This window comes from Zalophus californianus, chromosome 17, assembly GCF_009762305.2.
Source record: "Zalophus californianus isolate mZalCal1 chromosome 17, mZalCal1.pri.v2, whole genome shotgun sequence".
Taxonomy (NCBI): Eukaryota; Metazoa; Chordata; class Mammalia; order Carnivora; family Otariidae; genus Zalophus; species Zalophus californianus.
This window is the reverse complement of record NC_045611.1, coordinates 49788001-49813639: the sequence shown is the minus strand read 5'-3', so window position 1 is coordinate 49813639 and position 25639 is coordinate 49788001. Positions and strand designations below refer to the sequence as shown.

Genomic DNA, 25639 nt, shown 5'->3' with positions numbered 1-25639 from the left:
TCTCATCAGCTACTCCCACTCCCACGTGCCTCAAGAATCCAACTGGCCAAGGTTCTGGGCGAAGGGGAAGGACTGTCTGGAGTGTGTATGAAGGAGGGAAGGCATAAATACCAGCCACAGTCCCTCGCAGAATTGCAGAAACTAGTACTGTAACGTCATCTGCTCTTGTCCCCTACAATTTATTCCCACAAAACAGCCAGAGGGATCCCGTTAAAATGTGAGTCAACCCACATCACTCTTCTGCTCAGAATCCTTCCAGGGCTCCTCTCAGTAAAAGCTAAAATCCACTCCATGGCTCACGAGGTCCTCGATCCGGTCCTCGTTACCTCCCTGACTCCGTCTTTCTTTCTCTTCCCCCTTGCCGGCTCCGTTCTTGCCACATTGGTCTCTTTGCTTCCTTGCTGTTCCTCCAGTGCCAGGCATGTTCTGGCCTCAGGACCTTTGCACTTGCTCTTCCCTCTGCGGGGACATTCTGCCCCACACAGCTCCTTCCCTTACTTGCTTCAAATCTCTTCTCCAACATCACCGCATCAGTTTCCCTTGGCCATCTTATCTAAAAGAGCCATTCCTGCTATCCCAGCGATTCCTATTTCCCTTATTATGTTTCTCCTCTGCAACACTTACTGATGCCATGTATTTATTTTTTTATTGTTTATCTTGTGTAGAACCTAAGTGCTAAGAGAACGGAAACTGTTTTGTTTACCACTGTATCTCCAGCGCCTAGAACAGTGCTTGGTATGAGGAGCGGAGTCAAGATCTGTGCAATATATGAATTTCCCGATCCCATCCGTCCTGTGTCATGTGTATACACTTACACGTTTTAATGAACAAGCCTTATTTTTCCTCTGTGGCAGCCCTGCCTATCGCGGTTTCCCTTTCCATGGTTTGTTACCTTCGGTCAACAGTGGTCTGGAAGCAGATGATCCTCCTCCTGATGTATATGTCAGAAGGGCAGGAGTACCCTGAGGATATGTCACAATGCTGGTGCCACTCCCCTCACTACATCTTATCCTGTAGGCAATTATTTTCTCACATCAGCACAAGAAGGGTGAGTCTAGGGGCGCCTGGGTGGCTCAGTCGGTTAAGCGTCTGCCTTTGGCTCAGGTCATGATCCCGGGGTCCTGAGATTGAGCCCCGCATCTGGCTCCTTGCTCAGCGGGGAGCCTGCTTCTCCCTCTCCCTCTCCCCCTGCTTGTGCTCTCTCTGACAAATAAATAAATAAAATCTTAAAAAAAAAAAAAGAAGGGTGAGTCTAGTACAAGAAGATATTTTGAGAAAGAGACCACATTCACATAACTCTAATTACAGGACATTGTTATAACTGTTCTAGTTTATTGTTATTGTTAATCTCTTAGTGTACCCAACTTGCAAATTAAACTTTATCATAGGTATGTACAGATAGCCAAATCCTAAGTCCCTAGTTAAAAAATACCGTATATCCAGGGTTGGATACTGTCTGGTTTCGGGCGTCCGGGAGCAATCTTGGAACATTCCCCTTGTGGATAAGGGGGACTCCGGTACGTTTATCCCGTTATTTTACATAGTGTGTGATGGTTGACTTTAAAACAGTTCACAGCTTGTGGAATATGGGATCATGACACATTTGCTGGGGAATGGGGACTCCCCAGGCATTCCAGAGCAGCTGGAAAATGTAACTACTGCAAGTCTGTGTTGTCTTGGGGGGGGGGCAGTATAAATGCATTCTGGGTTGGACGACAACAGTTTATTGTGCAGGGAAAGTTTAGATAAGAACTTTTTTTTTTTTTTAAGTTTTCTATTTATTTAAGTAATCTCTACACCCAGCGCCGGGCTCGAACTCACGATCCCAAGGTCAAGAGTCACATGCTCTTCTGACTGAGCCAGCCAGGCGCCCCTAAACCCTACTGTACTTAGAATTAGGATATAATAATGCCAAAGAAGCAGGGACTGGTTGGTTCTACGCTCTTGTGGTTGGGACACATTGTATTTTCCAAAGATGGATGCAACAGAATCTCTCATTCCATATGCTTTTCTAACAATCTGATCTCGATACTCCCCCAAGAGCAGGGAAACCTACGTTCCTTCCTCTTTTTATATCTGTGCCATGTTGTGACTCTCCTGTCAAGAAGAGAATGTGGCGGAAGTGATGCTGCAAGACTCCCAAGATCAGGTAGAAAAGGGTCACTGGGAGACTCTCCCACGAAGCCATCAGCCACCCTACGAGCAGTCAGGCTGCCTTAGGCGGCCATGCCATGGGGAAGCCCAAGCTAGCAAGTGTGGCGACCCCATGGAGAGGTCTGACTGCAGAAAGCCATCTGTCCAGCCCCCAGAGGCCCTGGACCAGGTGCCACCTGCTTGCACCCTGAGCCAGAACCACCCACCTGAGCCTGTCCCCAAATCCTTAGTGTTTACCACTAAGTGTTGGCGTGATTTGTTCTGAGCAACAGCGCATGAGAAGAGCACCTTCAGCCGGTTGCTGGGGCAGCAGAGGCAGCGAGGTGACTGGTTGGTGTTCAGGGGTCCTCGGGGCCTCAGTGTAGCCTCATCAGACCAGTTCTGTGGCGGGATCGGGGCTGGGCTCAGACCGGAGCCCAATGCCGGTGGTTCCTTTGCCTTTCACGGCTCACTTTCCCGTCCTGGTTCTCTAATCGCTCCCGGGAATCTGTGAGAAATCCCACGTTCTCTCAATGAATTCCCTTTCTGCCCCGGCTTGTGCTGCTTCGGACAAATCTGTGGTATGGACTTCCATGCTCCCTTTACACCGGGATACCTTTTCCTCTTCTTTTCAGTCTCAGCTTGGATGCCTCCTCCTGGAGGTCCTCTCTGACCTCCCAGGCTGGCTCAGCTGCCCACTCTGGGTTCCTGTAGCGCCCCGTTTCTCCCCCACCCCCCTAGCCCTGCCCACTCTGGGTCATCACTGTATGGCACCCATTGGATTGTGAGCCACCAGGGGGCAGTGATTACTGCTATATGCGCCCAGCCTCGCCCAGCCTCACCCAGCCTGGGGCTGGGCACAGGGCTGGGCTCAGGGGGTGCGGGCTGGCTTGAACTGAAGTGGAGGGAGGCTTGGGTCCCTCCAAGATCAGTGATGAGGTGGGGAGACATGTCCTCAGTTTGATTTGGACTGGAAATCACTGGGATCCTTCTCCCAGAGTGGAATGGAGGAAAGAACATTGGGGTAAGATCAGGTGCATGACTCTTAAAGAAATGTGGGGTCTTTTTGACTAGGGCCTTAGTACTCGGATATCTGGATCTCGTTCCAGAAAATTTTTTTGCATTCGTGGGGAAAGAGGGATGACTGCCTGATTCTCCGAAAACTTGGAACTCTGGACTCCTGGGTCTGAGGGAGGAGGCTGGGAGCCTGGACTCCTGGATCCAGAGGAGCTGGGTACCCCACTCGCCCCTCCAGACCCTTGCATTAATGGGGGGGATGATCAGGCCTCAGGGACCCCCCCCCCCCCAGGTCAAGTTGCCCCCTAGTGGCTGCTGCACTTTCTCCACATATCAGAGGACAACCAGGCTTGGCAGTTTATTATTCACAAACCCCTTCTAGCTCCTGGGGCTCCTTTTAGCAGCACATTTGGGGCCCTGCAAGGCAGAGAAGGGGGTTAGATAGTATCACAGCCAGGTTGGGGGACAGGGTAGGGCCAGGCCAAGGGAGGGAACTTGGCTGGGGCTGGGGTGGAGTAGACTCACTGGCCCCCATGCCTGGGCAGCGATCATGGGCCCCCCAGGGGCAGCCGGAGGGGTGACTTTTCCCTTAGGAGTTTCTGCAGTGGAGAGAGTTTGAAGAAGGGCTGTTGATTTCCTAGGACCAGTGTTTCCCTTCTGCCCCCCCATCCCCACCTTCCCGCACCCCCAGGAGTCCCAGACCCCAGCTGCCTCTACACTTACCCTGGGGCTCCCTCCCTGGCCTGAGGGCTGGAGGTGATTTGCCATGGGGCTAAGGCCACAGTCTTAACTCTTGGAAAGGAAAGAGGGCCCTGAAGTCTGGGGAGGGCCAGAGGTGCCTGGAGGGGAGGAGATTAAGGAACGTCAGAGCAGGGCTCTAGCTATCTTTGATTTCATGGGTCTGGACAGTGGTAATACGTTGGTGGCTGGGGGGAGGGGGAGGAAAGCCCAGTGTCCATGCTGTTTTATCCCCTAGCACCTCTGGCTTGAGTAGGAAGTTTTGTTTGTCCATCCATCTACCCATCCCTCCATCTATCCAACCATCCATCCATCCACCATCATCCATCCATCCACTCATCCATCCATCCATCCATCCATCCATCCATCCATCCACGCATCTATCCATCCCACAAACATTTCCTGAGAATCTACAGTGTCAGGCACTATTCTAGATTCTGAAGAGACAGCTATGAACCAGGTAGACAAATCTCTGTCCTCATGCAACTGATGATGTACTGAGCAAGAAGCTTACCATGAGTAATCAGTGCACGGACAAGGAAATATCCAGAGAGTGTTAGATGTTCTTCAGGGAACTGAAACGGGCATGGGGAGAGTGGGGGGCGACTAGATAGGAGTGGCTGGGGAAGACCTCTTGGAAGGGGAGGCAAGTGAACAGAAGGCTGAGTATTAAGAAGGATGTAGGCAGAGGTCCTGCAGTGGGCGGCGGGCTTGCTGGCCTGTTAGAAGAACAGCAGGGGTCCACTGTTGCTGAAAAGGAGTTGGGGGTATGGTGAGAGGGTGCAGAGGTGGGGAGGAGTCAGATCCCCCAGGCCTTGTGGCTGCGGAGAATGTGTTGGCTTTTTCTTGGGGCCCTGGGGGGCAAGTGGGGGCTTCTGAGAGGTCAGGGAGGGGTGCGACCCAGGTTACATACACCCAGTCTTGCTCATTTCATCAGAACTTGCAGGGCCCATGCCAGGCTTGTTGCTGTTCTCCGCATGGAGACAGTGAGGATGGGAGAGGTCGCTGGAGGCCAGCAAGGTGCCGGGTCCCACTGAATGACGGGCTTGCTGCCTAGAGGTGGGCTTCTTGGACGGAGAACAGCAGTGTGGGAACAGCTTATGCAAACCACAGCCACGCTGACATGGCCCCCTTTGCCCTTGTGCCCACAGCAGCTCACTCCTCGCCCCCATGCGGCAGGGACCGGCATGGTGCCCATTTCACAGACAGGAGAACAGAGGCCCATGGGACTGGAGGATGGAGTCTGGAGTCTAGAGCCAGGGGCCTGGGGGCCGGTCCCGACTCTGTCATCTTGAGCTGGTGACCTCCACATCTGGCTCTGCATAATAGGGGTCATAACAGTACGTACCTCCCTGGGTTGTCATGACAATTAAATCAATACGTTAAGAGCAGTGCCAGGCGTATAGCAAGTACTATACACGTTAACTATTCTCCTTCTGGCGGTCACTTTGCTGGGCAGCGGCACCCCCCACCCCCTCCCGGGGCCGCCTCTCTTGCAGCGTGTTTTGAAGAACAAAGGGTAGGAGTTGCCTGGGATTTGAATCGGGCAGGGTTTGGGGAGCGGAGGAAAGGGCATGCCAGGCGGAGGGCCCAGCCTAGGCAAAGGTGCGCCCCTATGCCCCCGTCGGCCTGCCATTTGGGCTGTGTCCCCCTCATTGTCCTCAGGGAGCCGGCTGAGTGCCTCCTAATGTTTCCATTTGCTTTTGGCTGCAGGTCTGGATCTGTTTTTAGCTTCCCTGGCTGGTGTCACCGCCACCCCCCTTCCTGCTGGCTCACTTGTTTGCTGCGGTCGAATAATGTTCCCGGACTTCCTGAGCTGTTTGTTTGAAGACGGCCCTGTATTGATTGAATCTTGCGTGTGCTCAGCCTGAGATGCTAACAGAGTCAGGCCCCTCCCCAGCAGGCCAGGGGCTCAGAAAATCCTGGGGTAGGAAGTAAGGGGTGGGGGGAGAGATAGAAGACTGGGGCTTGCATAGAAAATAAGCAGATGATTTTAGGGTTCTCTAAGCTCCCCCCGCCCCAACACCGGATTCTCCTGTATCAGGCTGTGAGGTTTTGGTGAGTGTGGTCACCTCTCTGAGGCTTCTTCCTCTGGGAAGTGAAGAGGGGAACAGTTTTGACTTTGTAGGCTACGGGGAAGAACCAGTTGAAAGTATCCATTCAACGCCTCTTCACTGTATACCTGCTATGTGTCAGGCACTGTTCCAGACTCTGGAGACATACCAGAGAGGACAGAGTCCTAACCTTCAGGACGAAGGGACCCTGCTGACGGTGAGAAACAGACTATATCCTCTGCCAGGTGCTGAAAAGAACTATGGAAATCAGCAGGGAAGGGGCTTGGAGGGAGGGGGGGTGTCTTATTATCAATAAAACAGGGTGGTCAGGGAAGGCCTCCCTGAGGAGGAGATGAGAAAGCGAGCCTGGGGAAAGGAAATCCAGGCAGACAGAATAGCTGGTGCAAAGGCCCTGGGGTAAGACATGCCTGGGATGCTGGAAGGAGCATCAGGAAGCCAGCGAGGGGGGTAACGAAGGAAGAGAACGAGAAGGCACAGAGGATTGCCCAGCACCTTGTCAATGGGCGCGAAGGGTGAGTGCTGGGCCGGGGGCTCCTGAGGAACCCCGCGGCTGGACAAGACCTGAGTTGCCCACCTCAGACCAGTGCCTGACTCACCACTTTCAGCCGGCCTTTAGCTGGGGACGCACTCAGCTGAGGGGGCAGTGGGGGAGCTGAGGAAACCACCTAGGAGAGACAGAGGGTGAGGAGGGGATTGTAAGCTGCCATTGTCTTCCCCCCTATGTGTCCATCAGCCCAGAGTCGCAGCATTCAGGCCCTCTTCTAGGCTTTGGAGACAGACTAGAGAAGAAGGCAAAGTCCTAACCCTCAGGAGAGTTACAGCTGGAGAAAGTCAGAGCCCCAAACCCTTGGGGAAGCAAAGGTCCAGGCCTGTAGGACCCCAGAATCCTGTCACCAGCCGCCTTCTCCCTCAGACTCAGGAGTCCAGGCCCCCAGCCCCCTCCTCCCTCAGACCCAGGAGCCCAGGCCCCCAGTCCCTCCTCCCTCAGACCCAGGAGCCCAGACCCCCAGCCCCTCCTCCCTCAGACCAGGAGCCCAGACCCCCAGCCCCTCCTCCCTCAGACCCAGGAGCCCAGGCCCCCAGCCCCCTCCTTCCTCAGACCAGGGGTCCAGGCCCCCAGCCCCTCCTCCCTCAGACCCAGGAGTCCAGGCCCCCAGCCCCTCCTCCCTCAGACCAGGAGTCCAGACCCCCAGCCCCTCCTCCCTCAGACCCAGGAGCCCAGGCCCCCAGCCCCTCCTCCCTCAGACCCAGGGGTCCAGGCCCCCAGCCCCTCCTCCCTCAGACCAGGGGTCCAGGCCCCCAGCCCTTCCTCCCTCAGACCCAGGAGTCCTGCCCCTAATTCCCTCCTCCCTCAGACCCAGGAGTTCCAGTTGCAGCTCCTGCCTGGCCCTGCTCACCTGCCCCAGCTCCTCCTCCCCATCTTCCTGGTCACTGCTCTCTCTCGGGTCCTCGGCAGTGGCCCTGGCTTCCGCAGGCCTCACTTGGGATAGGATACTCACAGCCTCTTGGCCCTTGATCTCTCTGCGGCAGAAGGGACAGGTCTGGCTGTCGGAGTGCTGGGGGTGGGACGGGATAGGGTCAGGGTCGCCCTGTTCTCCACCATGTCCCTTGGGACCACAAGGGCCCGCCTCCCCAACAGAGTGATGTGCTGAGGACAGATGGGGGGAAACAGGGGGAGAGGGAGAGGAGCTGTGAAGAGAGGAGCTGGGGAGATGCAGGATGGCAAGGGGATGGGAGCAGAGCGCGAGGTCGGGGGCGGGGCGCACAAGCAGGATGCCCAGCGGAGCCAGGGTGTTGTGGGGGGCTCAGCCGTCCAGTGATGCTGTCCCCTAGGAATGCCCGAGGCACCTGCCGGGGCCCATACGGATTGTGGTGAGCCCTGCAGGCATCTGCCTCACAAGAGCCACTGGGGCCAATGTTGTGGCTCCGCCAGCTCCTGGGCTTCTTATGATCCCAGGACACACCTCAGCAACAACCACCAGAGCTCCGAAGAACCAGACTAATTACTCACAGGTCCTGGGGGGTATGCGGCATGCCTGGGGCCCCACGGTGAGGTCCCAGGTGGAGAGAGAGGGAAGTTGCATGCACCCAGGGCTCTGCCTTTATTAGGGGCCAAGTGGGGTGTCTAGGGATTCATGGGTTCACCCTTTATTGGCCAGTTTGAGGCATTAGGACGTGGGAAGGGAAAAGCAGGGTCTTAAGGGGTCAGCTATCCGACAGGTTACCCCGGGCTTTCTAAAGCTTCATGAGTGGGGTGGCCTGGTTCCTTATTGGGTCGTTTTGCTAGCAGCCTGTGTCCTACAGTGACAATATGTGCATTCAAGATGAATGTCCTTGGAACGCATGCCTCGGCCATCAAGCTTGTCAAACACCTCCATTACCATCAAGAAGCTTAATGTCTTAATGTACCTATACTACGCAGGGGCAACAGCCCCGGGTTTCCCAGGGGCCTTTGCAGAGGGCTTTGTGGGCTTGGATCCTCACTACGGCCCTTGGGAGATTGCTACTATCAGCCGCGTTCTCCAGGGGAGGAGGCTAAGGCTCAGAGAGGTGAAGCCACTGGCCCCAGGTTGCCCAGCCAGGAACAAGGAACAAGGAGCCCTTTCTACTAATAAGAACGCAGCTGGAGAAGCAGGAGCAGAGGTGAGAGACGCAGAGCAAGACAGAGACGGAGGCTAAGACATAGAGCGGTGGGCTCCCGCTCATCACTCCTGAGTGACCCTGGGCCTCAGTTTCCCCATCAGATCCACGAGGCATGCAGGCGATCCTCTAGGAGGGGCTTTTACCATAAAGTGGGGGGAGCCTGGGCAGGAAGGCAGGGTGGTCAGACCCATGGGGGAGACTGGGCAGGAAGGCAGCGTGGTCAGACCCATGAGGGAGCCTGGGCAGGAAGGCAGCGTGGTCAGACCCATGGGGGAGCCTGGGCAGGAAGGCAGCGTGGTCAGACCCACCTGCCAGGTGGCCAGGCAGCGGCTACAGAGCAGGTGCCCACAGGGCTCGATCTTCACGTCCTTGTTGCTCTCAGCACAGATTTTGCAGAGCTCGAACGTGGAGTCCATGGCCCAGTATAGCCGCAGCTGCTCCTAGCACGCAAGAAGATAGGGAGAGTGGGAAGGGGGGGTGTCAGCCATAGGGATATAAGTCAGGCCACAGGAAGAAAGTCTTAAACTTCTATGCCAGCCCCGAACCCTCCTAAGTTCGAGTCCGTGTGTCCAGCAGCCTCCTGCATGTACCTTATTAGGAGACTCGGTCTCCGGGGTGGTCTATACTCAGGGTTGCCAGGTTTAGCAACTAGAAATACAGGATGCCCTGTTAAATTTGATTTTTGGGTAAACAATGCGTAACTTTTTAGGTCTAAGTATATCCCAAATACTGTGTGGGATGTACTTATACCAAAAGGTTTCATTTGTTCTTTCTCTCTCACCCATGGGGTGGCTGTGAAGACCAGGAGCTGGTACAGGGGCTGTCATCGGTGAAAGCTCAAGTGCACCAGCCATTCTGATCGTCTCAGCAGTATCATTTCCTGGTTTAGTCCCCGCAAAAACCCCTGGGGAGGAGGCAGGAGGCGCTGTATTTTCCGTAGAAGGAACAGAGGCAGAGAGAGGCCAAGTGATTTAACCCAGATCACATGGCCACCACACCAGCACAAAAACCCAAGGCCTCTGGGATTCTGGGGCCTGACTGTGTGGGGGAGAATTCCGAGTTGAGGCACGGTGTGGGGGCTGGGGCAGGAAGCAGGGATGGGGCGGTAGGGGGCACAGGCTGGGAGTTCACCTCTGACACATGGATGTACGGATGGGGTTCCGTCTGGTAGAGTTCAGTCAGGTCTGGGTTGTGGTTCTTCCCATCTGGGTAGAGGAAGCTGGGTGAAGGGAAGAGAGGGGGTACTGAGGGCCATCTAAGACTCCCCACCCCAGAAGAGCAAGGACTCCCCGGACTCTACCATGGGCCGAGGGCCCCTGGATGAGCATCTCTCCCAAGCCCATCATTGGCCTGGGGATCTTTTGCCTGCCCTCTCCTCATACTGGGACTTCCCAGGGCAAGCGGTGTCCCCTCAGATGCCAGGGCAGGGCCATGTCCCCTCAGACCCTCCCCCCCCAAAAAAGGCACCCTAGACCTAAATGTCCCAAGCTCTGGAAATACAAATCAGATCAACAGGAACCAGGGAACTGACTGAATCCCAGCGTCAGCTCTCCCAGAGCACCCCCGTTCCTGAGTGTTCAGGCCCAGGTATAGGAGCATCTTAGGTCACACACTGCTGGGGTGACCAAATCCTAGTCTTAGTCTAGCAGAATCAGAAGGACCCTTCTAGACCATATACACTGCTCGCTTCACACATAGTTACTGAGGTTCAGTGCAGGAAAGGTAACAGCTCAAGGCCACACAGAGGGGCTTGGAGGGATGCAGGACCAGGGCTGTGGGCAAGGTCTGAGCGCCGGGCTCCAGGACAGCCGAGAAAGAGGCTCTGCACCCTCTGGGTCGCAACTGTACTCTACAGTGGGGCCACGAGTCCCCTGAGCCTCGTGGGTCTGCCCAGCCAACCAGGTAGAGCAGGGCAGGTGCCCCAGGCTGGGCCCCAATGCAGCTCTTCCAGAGACACGCTGTGTGCCCTGGGCTGGGCATCTCGACCTCCCTGCGCTCAGTTTTCCCTTCTGTAAAATGGACACAATCATGCTGGGGGCAAAGATTGGTGGCGTCCACAAAACATGTGCAGTATGCTTCCTCCACCACAGACGGAACTGCTATGATCAACTTCAGACCCTGCAAGCCGCCTCACTGTATGGTAGAAAGTGCTTGGAGTCTCTGCACCTCACTCAGGGCCTTGATATTCCCATCTCTCTAGTGGGTAGTGGGGTCTGTGTGCTTCGTGGGGGGAGGGGGGTTAAACCAGACTGATGGTGTTCATACTTATATCTAGGATCCTTTTCTCCAATGAAGTCTGACCTGGAACTTAAGACACTGCGGTGGGCGAGGGTCTGTATTCTGAGCCTGGCTTCACATCCCAGACCGTGAGCCCCGTGGCTGTGTGACACAGGCAAGTGGCTCTGTCTCGCTGTGCCTCAGTTTTTCTCGGTTGTCAAGTAGGGATATGCTAGTATAACCAATAGAGCTTCATTATTCTTGGATTCCGTACTTGCAAATGTGTCTACTTGCTAACATTTGTCACCCCCAAATCAACAGTCATGGTACTTTTGTGGTCATTCATCGACTGCACAACATGGCAAAATATTTGAGTCACCTGACACGTTTCCGTGAGGTTGGAGAAGGCGACGCTCTACCTTTTCATTTCAGTTCCTTACTCTATAAACCAGTATCCTTATCAGTGCATTTGGTGCCATGTTTTTTGCATTTTTATGCTTTTTGTTGGTGATTTCGCCATTTTAAATGGCCCCAAGATAGTGTCCAGCGCTCCCAAATACAGGGCTGGGATGCGTCTTATAGAGAATATACGGGTGTTAGATGAGCTTCGTTTTGACTTGACTTCACTGTAAAAGAACTGACTACATATTAAATAAGGTATCTTTAGGCAGAAACACACATAAAGGTTATTATTGGTTACCAAAAAGGTAGCAATTGGTTAAGAAAAATGTGACCAGATGGGATGCCTGGCCGGTGCAGCCGGGAGAGCATGTGACTCTGGATCTCGGGGTCGTGAGTTCAAGCCCCATGTTGGGTGTGGACCTTACTTAAAATTAAAAAAAAAAAAAAAATGGGACCAGAGTCTTGCAGGAATCTAAACCCGTATTTGCCCCACGAGCAATGGCTCAGTATTCGGTAATTCAGTGTTTGCGGCGACTTTATAGAACAAAACTACCATTAGCAACAAAAGAGAACTGACCGCATATCTGTCTCCTATCATATCACTTAGGTATGCCTGGTAAGAAAGGTCTGGCTAAAGGTTCAGGGAGAGACTCAGGAACCCCACCCGCCTTTTTCCGCTCCTCTCCTACCCAAGGCAGCTTCTGAAAGAGGGGCTGGGGGGCAGCCAAGGTTAGAGGTTGAAAACACCTGTCCAGCTGTTTGCCCAGTTCTTTCTGCTTTAACAGTCTAGATTCTAGAACAGGATATGGATATCTAGAAGCAAAAGCTTTTCAGCAGAATTCCCAGGAATGGAGTCGGTGGAGTCGCCCCCCCCCCCCCCCCCCCGCCCTTCTCCCAGCCACTTGCTAGCCCACACGGCAGCTTTCTGTGAACTAGAAAAGGCGCCCTTGGGGGTGCCTGGGTGGCTCAGTCTGTTGGGCTTCCGACTCTTGATTTCAGCTCAGGTCATGATCTCAGGGTTGGGCTCACGCTCAGTGCAGAGCCCGCTTGAAATTCTCTCTCTCCCTCTGCCCCTCCCCCTGCTTGCAAGCGCGCTTGCTCGCGCTCTCTCTGTTTCTAAAATAAATAAAATCTTTAAAAAAAAAAAAGAAGAAAAGGCTCTCCTTCCTCAAGACCCTCATCTGCCACCTACTGGAACAAGATAGTATTGCAAATGTATAATGTCTGCCTTGTGAACTGCGTGCCCTTAGAGTGATCTTGGGCAGTGCTCAACACACGCACCACCTTTCGAAGCGCATTCTCCTGACACCCTCCCCCTGCCAGGATGGCGACTCACAAGCCTTCCTTTTGTCCGTCCAGGAGTGCTTGGAACAGGGGTTTGTTAAGAGGGATGGTCTGCAGGATGCTGCCATCTGAGCTCACGTATCCAATGGCCCATTGACCCAGGCGAGTGCAGCTGGGCCGGAAGATGTAGCTGGAGGAAGAGGTTGGTAGGGTGGGGTGAGGGACTAGTCACCACTGTCCCATCTGGGACTTCCCAGGTGCCCATTCTGTTGGGGAGCCAGGTGTCTAAGTCCTTGTTCTTTATAACCCAGCTTCCCACTTTTTAGGCAGTGAGCATTAAGATTCCTGTCTCCCACTGTAGGGGATAGCCATTGGTTTACCTGCTTGGCTCTTCATCCTCCTTCACTGGGGCTTAGACAAGGCTGATTCTAGCTTGGTCAATCAGTGCCTTTTAGGACCCCTGACCATAGTGATGGAGGTCAGCCCTGAGATTTTTTCTACAAGTATCAGGAGCAAGGTACCCCATTTCTACAGAGGTTGCTAAGCTGGTAGGGTGTACAGCTGGGGCTTCTAGAAACCTTGTGCCACCATAAGGAGAGACCATGTCTGAGAACGAAACAAACACAGAGAAAAGTAGACACAGGGAAGACACTGATTCCTGACAATAGCACTTGAGCACCTAGATCCAGCTGGGCCTGAAACCCCATACCTGGTCTTTTCAAACATGAGAATTAATCCACCCCTTTTGCTTTCCCTTTAAACCAGTCTGAAGTGTAACTGGGGGAGTGCTAACATACTTGCCGTCCTGAGGTTCTTGTATGTCAGCCCTGCAAAGACTCATGAATGTGACCTCCTATTCCCTTAACCTCCTGGTATTCTAGGTAGCTCAGCACCCTCGATCCTTAGCCCTCTGGGAGGACCCAACGGCTCAAATTTCCCAGCTTGAAATCATTTAAGGACTCAGGTGTTTGGATCCCAGTCTCCTATCCCGGCAGGTGTGTGTGTGTGGGGGGGGGGGGCATATTAAAAAAATATTTAATAGATGGTACAATATGAGCTCTGACTCAACAGAAATGGATCTTATCCTAGGACAGGGTCTTCAGGCCCCTGGCCAGACCAGGTATTGTTCCTTTAGCTGCCAGATTGTGAGAAAGTGCATTATAAGAGAGTGTCAGCAGAAAGCACTTCGAAAGCTGGTGCATGTTGAGCACTGCCCAAGATCATCGGGCTTCCTGGGAGGTCCCAGGAGATGAGGCAGGGTGGCTGGAGGCACTCAGCCTCCTACTTCTCAGTTCTTGGCAGTCTGGGGTCCCAGGTACTTCAGCCCTTCCGTTCTTACTCCCCAAAGGCTGGCTGGGCTCCCCCAACACCCTAGCCCAGGATCCAGACCCTGGAGCCCCCAGCAGCCTCCCCCTCCTGAGGCCTGGCCCTTTTACCTGCCTGGCTTGTCTCTGTAGGTCTGCAGACGTGCTTGGACCTCATCATACGTGAGGAAGGCCATGTAGCCCGGGTGGTTGACCGCCAGGAGCTGCCAGTTCTTGAGGAGTGTTGGCCACGGCTGGAGCGGGGCAGCACTTGGGTCAGGGAGGGGTGGAGGAAGCCGCCCACACCTCGTGCCTCCCAGGGTGTCAGCACCCAGCCACTGGGCTTACACCCGGGGTGGGCCTTGGAATCTGTTATACAGGAGACCCCAGATCTTCCCTTTCCCGGGAACCACGGGTCCGGGATCCCAGCCCCTCTTCCCTCAGACCCAGGAGGCCGTGTTCCCAACCTCTCCTTCCCCCAGGACGCAAGAGTCCAGGCTTCCAGCCTTGGCCGTCGCTAACCTGGAAGAGCCTGGTGAAGAGATCAAACTCGAAGATGGACACATGGCCGCTGCAGGTGAGGTTAACGGTGGAGCGCAAGGCCAGGGCCGTGCAGCCAGATTCCACTGGGTGGCAGGTGCACAAGAGCCACTCAAAGTCAGCCCAGGGCAGCACACACCTGGAATGGGGGGGGGGTGGTATGCAGCGGAGGAACCTAGGATGGGAAGACCTCTGGGAAGGAGGCAGCTGGGGGCAAGGACTCCTGGGTCTGAGGCAGGAGGGACTGGGGGTCTGGATCCCTGGGTCTGAGGGAAGAGGTGCTTGGGGCCTGGACCCCTGGGTCTGAGGGAGGAGGGGCTGAGGCGAGGACCCCTGGGTCTGAGGGAGGAGGCGGCTGGGGACCAGAACCCCTGAGTCTGAGGGAGGAGGGGCTGGGGGCCTGGACCCCTGGGTCTGAGGGAGGAGGGGGCTGGGGGTCTGGGCTCCTGGGTCTGAGGGCGGAGGCAGCTGGGAGCCTAGACTCCTGGGTTTGAGGGAGGAGGTGCCTGGGGGGCCTGGACTCCCGGGTTTGAGGGAGGAGGTGGCTGGGGGCAAGGGCTCCCGGGTTTGAGGGAGGAGGTGGCTGGGGCGAGGGCTCCTAGGTCTGAGGGAGGAGGGGGCTGGGGGCAGGACTCCTGGGTTCCCTGGGCAGGGACAGAATGAGGCTCCAGGAGCTAAGGGGCCCCGGGGACAGGTGCTCACTCACCGGGCTCCGCAGTGCTCCCTCCAGAAGGTGTGGGCCGGGGCCTTGGTGAGCTGGTACGTGTGTCCGCAGTAGTTTCCCTTGGGGAAGAGTGCGCCCAGCTCCGCGTGCATGTAACTGAAGATGAGGGCCAGCTTGGCCAGCTGTCGCCTGCAGGGATGGGCTCTGAGGGCCTGGGCTGGACCCCAGGGCTCCCACTGACACCTGCTCCCGCTGTGGGGAAGACCCACAGGCACCAGGCCCCCAGACTCTGTAACCATTCAGTGCAGGGTAAAAGTCGAATCCAAGACGGCCTATGGCAGTCCCGACACCTCCCCTCTGCAAACCTCAGTTTCCTTATCTGTGAAGGAAAGGGAGGCGCTCCCCAATATCCGAGTGACCCCCTGGCACACAGACCCCAGCCTCCACCTGTAGCCCACAGGGGCGGGAGGAGAAGCCCTGCTTTGTCAGAGGTGGAGCCCACGAGAGCCGAGGGCATTGGGAGGGGTCTGTGAGCCCGTCATGCTCGGAACCTTCCTGGTTTTAGCAGCCCTGGGGGGCGGACCCCTGTGCTTTTCCCCGCCAGCTGCCTCCCCGGGGTACGGGTCAGGATGTGGGGAGCAGCAGAGGGTAGCTCTGACACTTAGCTGCGGCATTTGGGGGAGGTTCCTTTTCTCCCCCTTACATCAGTTTCCTCAGCTGTGAAATGGGCGTAAGTGCAGGGCTAAGTACAGCCCCTGTGTCAGAGGGCAAGCGGTGAGGATTCTTCCGTGTCTTCTGAGCGCAGAAAATGCCCAGCGTACCTGGCGTGCAGCCGACACTCAGTGCACTTTCATTATTATTATTGACTTTATTATTTTATTTTTTAAAGATTTTATTTATTTATTTGAGAGAGAGAGAGCACTCATGAGCAGGGGCAGAGGGAGAGGGAGAAGCAGACTCCCCGCTGAGTAGAGAGCCTGATGTGGGACTTGGTCCCAGGATGCTGGGATCAGGACCTGAGGCAAAGGCAGATGCTTCACCGACTGAGCCACCCAGGTGCCCCAGATTTTGGAAACTTAGTGGAAAAAAAAAAAAAGAATGTGAGCTATCGCATTAATTATTGCTTTATACTGATTAGAAGTTGAGATAGTATTTTGGATACTGGGGGTTAAATAAAGGGAATGTTATTAAAACTCACTGCACCTGTTAAAAAAAAAATTGTTCTCGGGGCGCCTGGCTGGCTCAGTCGGTGGAGCAGGTGACTCCTGATTTCGGGGGTGTGAGTTCAAGCCCCATGCTGGGTGGAGAGATTACTTAAAAATAAGTAATTTAATTAAAAAAATTTTTTTCTGTAATATGTCTACTAGAAAACAAAAAATTACATATGTGGGTTGCATTAGATTTTTAGTGGGGAGTGTTGTTCTAGAATCTTCTTCAGAGAGTTGCTGGGACCCCAGTAACTCTAGAACACTCACTCAGACACTCCCTAAGCCCCTATGCTATTTTCTAGAACAGTGATTCTCAATGGAGTTATACCACCTTTCTAAGGAGCTTCTAGAAATTCACTTGACAGGGCGCCTGGGTGGCTCAGTTGGTTAAGCGACTGCCTTCGGCTCAGGTCATGATCCTGGAGTCCTGGGATGGAGTCCCACATCGGGCTCCCTGCTCAGCAGGGAGTCTGCTTCTCCCTCTGACCTTCCCCCCCTCTCATGTACTCTCTCTCTCTCAAATAAATAAATAAAATTAAAAAAATAAATTAAATTAAATTAAAAAAAAGAAATTCACTTGACATAGCGATTGCAGTAGGGAGGCTAAATTGTGGGGGACAGTCCCCTCTAGCAAAATTTGCTCACATTCCACTCCACTTTCCAATGTCCCATCAGGCATCTGTGAAAGTGGAAAATCTATTTAAAATGATCTAAACCGAAAACCCAATTCCATTTTACAAAGGCAATTTCTGCACATCTTACATCTATACTGAATTTTACAGAAATTCAACTATCCTATGTATGGAAGGAAGACTGGTTCAGTGACGTAGGGATTCTCCCTAGGGGTGCCAGTGTCTGACTAGCCAATTCTGCTTCCCAGCATAATTATAATTGTGTCTTGGCATTTTCATTTGAAACACAGATAATGTTATTATGAAGGGCATTCCTTTTTATCATCCCTTAGAATACAGTTTGGGTATTACAGTGATTTTTAAAAAATTATGGGTAGGTAAGTAGTTTAACCTATGCATTTCATTTCAGGATGAATTTAAGGAGACAAAAGTATTTGCCTTGACAGGGTCAAGAGCCGCTGGTCCAGACCTTGTTTTGTTCTGGGCTCTAGACCCTAAACCTCATCTGCTCCTGTCACTCAGCAGCCCCTTCCCCAGAGTTCAGAAGAGGTGCAGGGGCTACAGATAAGCCCCCAGGTCCTGAGCTAGTTGTTTAAGAAGCAAGACCGGGGGGCCCTGTATGTCCCCCTAGGCAGGGGCAGTGATCGGATGTCAGTCCGTCCCTCCTCGTGCAAGAAGCTCCCTGCGGTCCCCACATTTCCAGGATTCGTGTCTAGGCCTCTGGAAGAGTGGGGCAATGTGAAGGGGGCTGCTGGATGGCCAAGAGGGAGGGGAAATGGGCAACTGAGGGCATAGGTGCCCAAAGAAAGAAAAAACTGGGTCGCTCAGTTTTCTAGGTTCTCAGGCACAGGGCGTTGGGACTTCGACCCCTGGGTCTGAGGGAGGAGGGGGCTGGGGGCCTGGACTCCTGGGTCTGAGGGAGGAGGGGGCTCGGGGCCTGGACTCCTGGGTCTGAGGGAGGAGGGGGCTCGGGGCCTGGACTCCTGGGTCTGAGGGAGGAGGGACTGGGGCCTGGACCCCTGGGTCTGAGGGAGGAGGGGGCTCGGGGCCTGGACTCCTGGGTCTGAGGGAGGAGGGGCCGGGGGCCTGGACCCCTGGGTCTGAGGGAGCAGGGGCTGGGGGCCCGGACCCCTGGGTCTGAAGGAGGAGGGGCTGGGGGCCTGGACTCCTGGGTCTGAGGGAGGAGGAGCTGGGGGCCCGGACTCCTGGGTCTGAGGGAGCAGGGGCTGGGGGCCCGGACCCCTGGGTCTGAAGGAGGAGGGGCTGGGGGCCTGGACTCCTGGGTCTGAGGGAGGAGGGCGCTGGTCCCATCTTTTCTCTGCGGCCAGGGCGGCTGCTCACCTGAGTCTGGAGCCTTCCCGGAAGAGCTGGTCGTTGGCACTCCTCCCACCCCGAGGTGGCAGCAGTGCCGCCACCTGCCTGCTCTTGGCCTCCAGGTTGTGAAGGTAGACGATGAGAAAGTCCCTCGCACCACCGGGACCCTCGGCGCCGCCTCCGTCGGCCGCCCGCCGGGCGTGGGCCACCTGGCGCAGCAGCCGCGCGATGCGGGGCAGCAGGTCTGGCAGCGAGGGGGGACTGGAGGCAAGCCTGGGGTCCCCGCATTGCTCCTCCAGGCGCTGCAGCAGCCTCACCGCCCGGCCGAGCGCGCGGGCCTCTCCCCACTGCCGCCCCCAGGGGGCTGCCGCCGCAGCCATGGGGCCCTCGGGGAGCCGCGGGAGGTAGGCGGGCGGCGGGCAAAGGTGCGGCCCCGCCCAGGGTGGGGGCGGGACCCGGAACGAAAGGTGAGGGGGCGGGTCCTGGAGAAGCGGGGCGGGGACAGCAGGTTAGCTGCGCTCTGAACCGGGCGGGGTCTGGGGGGAATCTGGCACCTGGGTTCCTAGAGATGGGGTTCGAAAGTCTGATCCCCTAAAGAGAGTTGGAGGGGGTGGCTGCGGTGGGTGGAGATAGGAGGAGACTCTTCAGTGGGTAGGAATTGAAGGTAGGACGCCTGGGACCCTTCTGAGACCGACTGGAGGCTGGGTCCCAAGGCTGCAGTGGAGGAGGGGCTGGGGGAGAGCTGAGGCTTTTGCGGGCTGGGTGTAGGGCTGGGAGCTTAGCTATCCAAACCCTTCGGGGAGTTGGGGCTGGAACGGAGCACTCCTGGGACTTTTGGACCCAGGTTTGGATCGTTGGCTGTGGCATGGGATTAAAGGTCTGAGAGCTGAAATTTTTAGGAGTAAAGGTCGGGGAGATAGTGCGATCCCTTTGTCCCAGACAAGAAAAGCATAGCATGAGCAGACCCCTTGGTGTCCCCTAGTAGCAGGGATTGGGTGTCTGAGGGAGCAGGAATTTGGCAACGTAATTCCTGAGTCCCCACGTGAGGGGCCTGCGGAAAATCAGGCTAGAGTTGAGACACCCAGATTTCCAGAGGAGGTGGGACCCCCCCAGGAGATGAGGCGGGAAGATGGGGTTCAAGAATGCGGGGGTCATGGGCGCCTGGGTGGCTCAGTCGGTTAAGCATCTGCCTTCAGCTCAGGTCATGATCCCGGGGTCCTGGGATCGAGTCCAAAGTTGGGCTCCCTGCTCAGTGGGGAGCCTGCTTCTCCCTCTCCCTTTGCCCGCCCCTCCCCCTGCTTGTGCTCTCTCTCCGTGTGTCAAATAAATAAATAAAATCTTAAAAAGAAAAGAAAAGAAAAGAAAAAGAATGCGGGGGTCAAGGAGCGTCCGGCAGGCTCGGGGCTGGAAGAGCGTGGTTTTCTCCCCAATCAGCGTAACCTGTAGCGTCAGCCCGCTCCGGCTGTGCGCTGGGCGGCCACCCCCGGGCGCTGTGGGCCGAGCGGTCCCTGCGTCTCAGGCATCCCTTTGAGGTGGAGTACCCTCAGCTCTCATCCTAAACCCCTTTCCCCACTCAGCTTTCATTCTGTCTTAGACCCCAGAGAATTCTTTTTTTTTTTAAAGATTTTATTTATTTGACAGAGAGAAAGAGGGAGAGAGAGAGAGCACAAGCAGGGGGAGCGGCAGGCAGAGGGAGAAGCAGACTCCCCGCTGAGCAGTTCCAGGACTCGATCCTAGGACCCCGGGATCCTGAAGCTGAAGACAGATGCTTAACCGGCTGAGCCACCCAGGTGTCCCCTTAGACCCCCGAGAATTCTTCACTTACAGGATCTTCAACGTTGCATCTCAGACCCAGCAGAGACCGGGTCTTTGCAGTCAGGATGGCAGTCTGTCGTCCAGCTCCTGGCGTTTCTGCCCTCTCTGAGCCTGTTTCCTCTTCCAGAAATAAGTTGAAAACCCATTGCCTGGCAAAAAGTCAGATTTTTGTCTATGCTAAGTGTTGATGAGGAGCTGATGGAAGTGTAAATGAACAAATGAGTTGGAGAGCAACTTGGCAGCACCCATCAGACCCTGGACAGAGTGCGGGGCCATTGCTGGCTACATCCATCCTCCGTGGCTCTTAAACACGTTTGCTTATATTGGGTCATGATATACACCCAAAACAGTCTCACAGGGTAATCCTTACCCTATGTACATGTGTTATAATAGCTTCTTTTCTATTTAATTCCATTTCATTAAAGGGAAAATCATGTTTGCAACCCACTAAATTGATTTCACTAACCCACTAATGGATCTTGTTGGGCAGTTTGAAAATTACTGCCCTAAGAAACTCCAAGAGACGTGTTCAGGAATGTTAATTGCAGTCTTGTCGGAAATGGAGAAAACTGGAAACAAGGTAAGGCCGTCACCAGCAGGAGGGATGAATAAATTGCGGTACACTCTCACAAAGGCCTCCCACACAGTAGTTCAAATGAATGAATTGGATACACATACCAATAGTGTGAGTCCTAAAAACATAATGATGAGTGTACTGGGTTGAATAGTGCGCCCCGCCCGCAAATTCAAGTCCACTAGAACATTATGTAGAAATAGAATGTGACCTTATTTAGAAGTAGAGTTCTCGCAGATGTCACCAAGTTAAGATGAGGTCATATTATTAGGGTCGGCTGTAAACCCAACATGATTGGAAATTTGGACACGGACACAGGTACATACATGGAAGAAAGCCACATGGTGTCAGAGGCAGAGATCAGAGCCAAAGAATGTCAAGAATTTCTGGCAAATACCCGAAGCTAGGAAGAGGCAAGGAAGGATCCTCCTCTTGAGACTTCAAAGAGAACAGCCCTGCCAACATCTTGATTTTGGGTTCCTACTTCCCAGAATGGGGAGAAAATAAATTTCTGTTGCTTTAAGCCACTCAGTTTGCGGTCCTTAGTTACAGCAGCCCTAGGAAACTGATATAATGAGTAATAATAATAATAATAAACAGGTGCAGAAGAATTACAGGGCAATGTCGTTTATATCAGGCTTGAAAGCCTGCAAAACCAATGCTGTAGATTATTTGGGGATGCATCTGTATGAGATCATGGTATGAAAACATGGGAGGACATGACATGCAGGCCGTGCCAAGACTTCAACGTCCTTCAACGAAGGACGTGCCAAGACTTCAATGATGTCATTAATGCCTTAATTTGAAAAATCTGGATCCAATATGGCAAAGTGGCTAAGAGTTCATCTAGCCGCATAGTGGATCCAAAAGCAGTGAATGATATGAAAAGATCCGCAACATCGTTATCAGTTGGATGAAAATCAGAACCACAATGAGCTACCACTTCACACCTGTTAGGGTGGCTGTAATGGAAAAGACAGATAATAAGTACTGGGGAGGCTGTGGAGGAATTGGAACTCTCGTACACTGCTGGTGGGAATGTAAACGGTGCAGCTGCTTTGGAAAACAATTTGGCAGCTCCTCAAAGTAGAGGAAATAAAGAGAGTTTATCTATGGCAAAATAGAGTTACCGTATGACCCAGCAAGCCCCTCCTATGTGGATATATTCCAGGGAACTGAAAACATGCATCCCTGCAAATATTTGTGGAAATAACCTACACGTCCATCAACTGGTAAGTGGGTAAATTAAAAGCAGTGTACCCGTACAATGGAAGATTATTCAACCATTAAAAGGAATGAATGCCATGAGGTAGATGAACCTCAAAAACCTTATGCTAGGAGCGCCTGGGTGGCTCAGGTGGTTAAGCATCGGACTCTTGATCTCAGCTCAAGACTCTTGGGGATCTCAGCTCAGATCTTGATCTCAGGGTTCTGAGTTCAAGCCCAGCATCGGGCTCCATGGTGGGCGTGGAGCCTACTTAAAAAAACAATTAAAACAAAAGTGAAAGAAGCCAGTCACAAAATACCATATACTGTATGATTAAACGTATTTATTTTTTTTAAGTTTTATTTATTTATTTGACAGAGAGAGATCGAGATTTAGAGGGAGGGAAGGCGCACAATCAGGGGGAGCAGCAGAGGGAGAGGGAGAAGCAAGCTGCCCGCCAAGCAGGGAGCCCAATGCCCACTCGATCCCACGACCCTAGGACCATAACCTGGGCCGAAGGCAGACACCTAACCGACTGAGCTACCCAGGCGCCCTTGTATGATTAAATTTACATAAAGTGTTCAGAATAGGCAAATCTATACAGACAGAGAGTATATTAGGGCTTGCCTAAGCTGAAAGGGATTGGGGAGAAATGGGGAGTGACTACCAATGGGTATGGGGTTTATTTTTGGGGTGAAGACATGGTTTTAAATTGATTGTAATGATGATTGCACAGCTCTCTGAATTTACTAAAACCTTTGAACTGTACACTTTAAGTAGTTGAATTGTATGGTGTATGCATTATGTCTCCATAAAGCTGTTTTTATTTTTTAATTTTTTAAAATTTTCTAAAAAAAATAAAGCTGTTTTTTGAAAAGTGGAGGCTATACCCGAGGATAGCCACAAGAGGGCGCTCCAAGTACAGACTCACCTTCGGGAACGAGCTTCTCAGGCCACGCCCCCAAAGTCTGGCCACACCTCCGAGGCCCTGGCCTCGCCCCAAGGTTCTGACCGCCCTTCAGGCTGAGGCCTGCCCCTCATCCCAGCCAGGCCTCTGAGTCTGGCCACACCCCTTAACCACGCCCTAAGGCCCCGGTCACGCCCCAAGGCCGCGTCTGAAGCTGCAAATTCACCCTCCCAATTCCCCAAACCCTGACCACAGATGCATGCACAGACTTAGATACTCGTAGAGACAACAGAGCCTTAAACCTCCAACTTTCAAACCTTAACTTTTTAATTCGCATTTTTTTCTCTTTGGAAATCATTTTTTTTTTTTTTAAGATTTCATTTATTTGACAGAGAGAGACACAGTTGAGAGAGGGAACACAAGCAGGGGGCGTGGGAGAGGGAGAGGGAGAAGCAGGCTTCCCGCGGAGCAGGGAACCCGATGCGGGATTCAATCCCAGGACCTTGGGATCATGACCCGAGTGGAAGGCAGACACTTAACCGGCTGAGCCACCTAAGCGCCTCCCCAAACTATCCTTCAGAGCAAAGCTGTTTTTCTCCAGTCTGGTGTCCAAACCGAGGTCATGAGATGTATTCAGTTTCCCGTCCTCTTTGGTACAATGGCTCCAGCATTCTTTGTGTTCCATGAAGTAGACATTTTTGAACAGGCCAGGCCAGTTCTTTTGTTACGATGTCCCCTTGGGTTTGAGTTTGTCTGATATTTCCTTGTCATTAGATTCTGGTGGCAGGAATATTCTAAAAGAGATGCCATGTCCTTCGGGGGGGGGGGCAGAGACCCAGACCGCGTCTCAGAAGGCACAGGATGTTGGTCATTCCGTGACTGGTGACGGATTCCATCCCTTGGTTACGGTGAATCTTGGAACCCTGGACTCAAGAGGCTCACCAAGGCAGTTTTTTACCTTCTCCGGGCCTCAGTTTCCCTTTCTGTAAAGTGGAGGTTTGGCTTCCATGAGGGTCTGCAAACACACCTAGCCAGCAGATGTGTTCTGCTTCATGCACACGCTCTTTAAAATTTGTTTTTCGGGAATGGCGCCAGCACTTAACATTCGGCAGATTTCACGCATGCACCTGGAAGAGACATTCTCTGAGTGTCTGGATTTACCCACGGTGGTGATAACAAGTGAAACCTGCAGCAGGGGCTGGGGCCCCTGAGAAATGCGTTTGAAAATGTGACTTTTGGCTTGAGAATGTTAGGAGTGTCAGAGACAAGGAGAGCCGTCTTGGTGGTAGTGGTTGAGGGATGTGTGCTTAATTCTGTGAGGTCTGGGGGGGTGGAGCTGGAGACCCTGTCTATGGGCCTCCTCCCCGATCCTAGGCGTCTGCCCTTCTGCAGGGGAAGGGGGAGGGATGTGTAAGGGGGATGGGTGTGTAAGGACACGCACGCGCCCAGTCCCAAGGTCAGGAGGCTGAGAGGGAATTTCCATGTGTGGAGAAGCCAGATCCTTTGTTTTAGAGAAGTAACTTACCAAGGTCAGGGCCGGGTTCAGCTCTTGAACCCAGGGATAGTTTCTCACACACAAAGACCCACAGCCTGGACTCACAAGGATGAAGAGATTCCCAACAGACACGCTCCAGGCTGATAATGGGCCAGGCCCTGTGCTAAGCACCCACGGTCTTGTTAAATCCTCTTCAACTCGGGACGCCTGGGTGGCTCAGTCGGTTGGGTATCCGACTCTTGATTTCAGCTCGGATCATGATCTCAGGGTCCTGGGATTGAACCCCGAGTCGGGCTCCCTGCTCAGCGGGGAGTCTGCTTCTCCTTCTCCCTTAGCCTCTCTCTCCACTTCTGCTCTCTCTTTCTCTCTCTCTCGCTCAAAAAAAAAAAAAAAAAATTCCTCATCAACGCAACCCTGAGTGGCCGGTGTTAATCCCATTTTGCCAACGAGGAAGCTGAGGCTCAGGATGGTACACTCATTTCACCCAGGGTCACATAGCCATTTGGTAGCAGAGCCCCGGTGTGACAGATACGCTGTCCCTTAGTTACCCTTCTCCCCTCTTCTTTTTATAACAGAGCCTCAGAATTTTAGCTGGGTATATGCTGCCCAGATAAAATGACATTTCCCAGTCTCCCTTGTGATAGCTGTGGCCATATGACTAAGTTCTAGGCAAAAGAATGTGATATGTATAATTTCTGGGTTGTAGCTTAAAGGGCAGGGGCGTACACCTGCCTTTCTTTTTTGTTCTCAATGGTTGGGATGTGGATGTGATGGTGGGCCCTGGAGCAACCATATTGGACCACAGGGTACGAATGTGTGGTGAAGGCAGCCGAGCAGCAAGGTAGGAGTCTGGATCTCCCACATTCTCAAGCTACTATTCCAGCCCTGGGTGTGTTAACTGGACCCTGACATGAGAGAAAAATTGACTTCCATCTTATTTAAGCCACTCTATTTTTTTTAGTTTTTGTCAGAACAGCTGAATGAAAAGTCTAGCTAATACACACACCTCGGCTAGGACGTCATTACCTCATTTTTCCATCAAGACAAAGAATAGGTCCCATCCTCTTCCTTCCCGCTACCTGGCCACCCTCAAAACCAATTCCCAGATGATAACCACAGCACTTCCCGTTTATCAAGTTCTTTCTCAGCACCACGCTGTTGTAAGCACTCTACACAATTCAGTCCTCACGACAGGGGCACCTGGGCGCCTCAGTGGATTAAGCATCTGCCTTCCGCTCGGATTTTAAGATCTTAAAAAAAAAAGTCTTCACAACAGACTGGCAAGGTGAACGCCGTTATTATGCCTCCTTTCCACAGAGGAGGAAACCGGCTTAGGGCCGTGGCGTCACCTGATGAAGGTGATCCAGCCAGGAAATGGAAGGGCAGGACTCGAACTCAGTTCTGACTCCAGGGCCTACACTCTCGATGAGACACCCACTTTTTATCCTTTCCAGGGGCACACAAGGCCTG

General features: G+C 53.5%; 1 protein-coding gene across 6 annotated transcripts; it reads right to left on the bottom strand.

The window, feature by feature from the left end:
- Positions 1-1252: 1252 nt before the first annotated feature.
- On the bottom strand, positions 1253-18598 carry CBLC (Cbl proto-oncogene C). Of its 6 annotated transcripts, XR_003524005.2 has the most exons (12): positions 18199-18598; positions 15060-15206; positions 14336-14492; positions 13946-14067; positions 12562-12699; positions 9738-9825; positions 8915-9046; positions 7361-7519; positions 6560-6628; positions 3874-3989; positions 3676-3749; positions 1253-3567 (listed from the first exon to the last, which is right to left on the bottom strand). XR_003524005.2 is itself a non-coding variant. In XM_027617089.2 (11 exons), the coding sequence occupies exons 1-11, from the start codon at positions 18549-18551 to the stop codon at positions 3740-3742; spliced, it is 1491 nt and encodes a 496-aa protein (XP_027472890.1). In that variant the 5' UTR covers positions 18552-18598; the 3' UTR covers positions 1253-3739. The 6 variants fall into 6 exon arrangements, 4 of the variants coding, with proteins under 4 accessions (XP_027472890.1, XP_027472891.1, XP_027472893.1 ...); XM_027617089.2 differs by having other exon boundaries at positions 1253-3749; XM_027617090.2 differs by having other exon boundaries at positions 1253-3749; positions 15060-15173; positions 18199-18574.
- Between the last annotated feature and the right edge of the window lie 7041 nt (positions 18599-25639).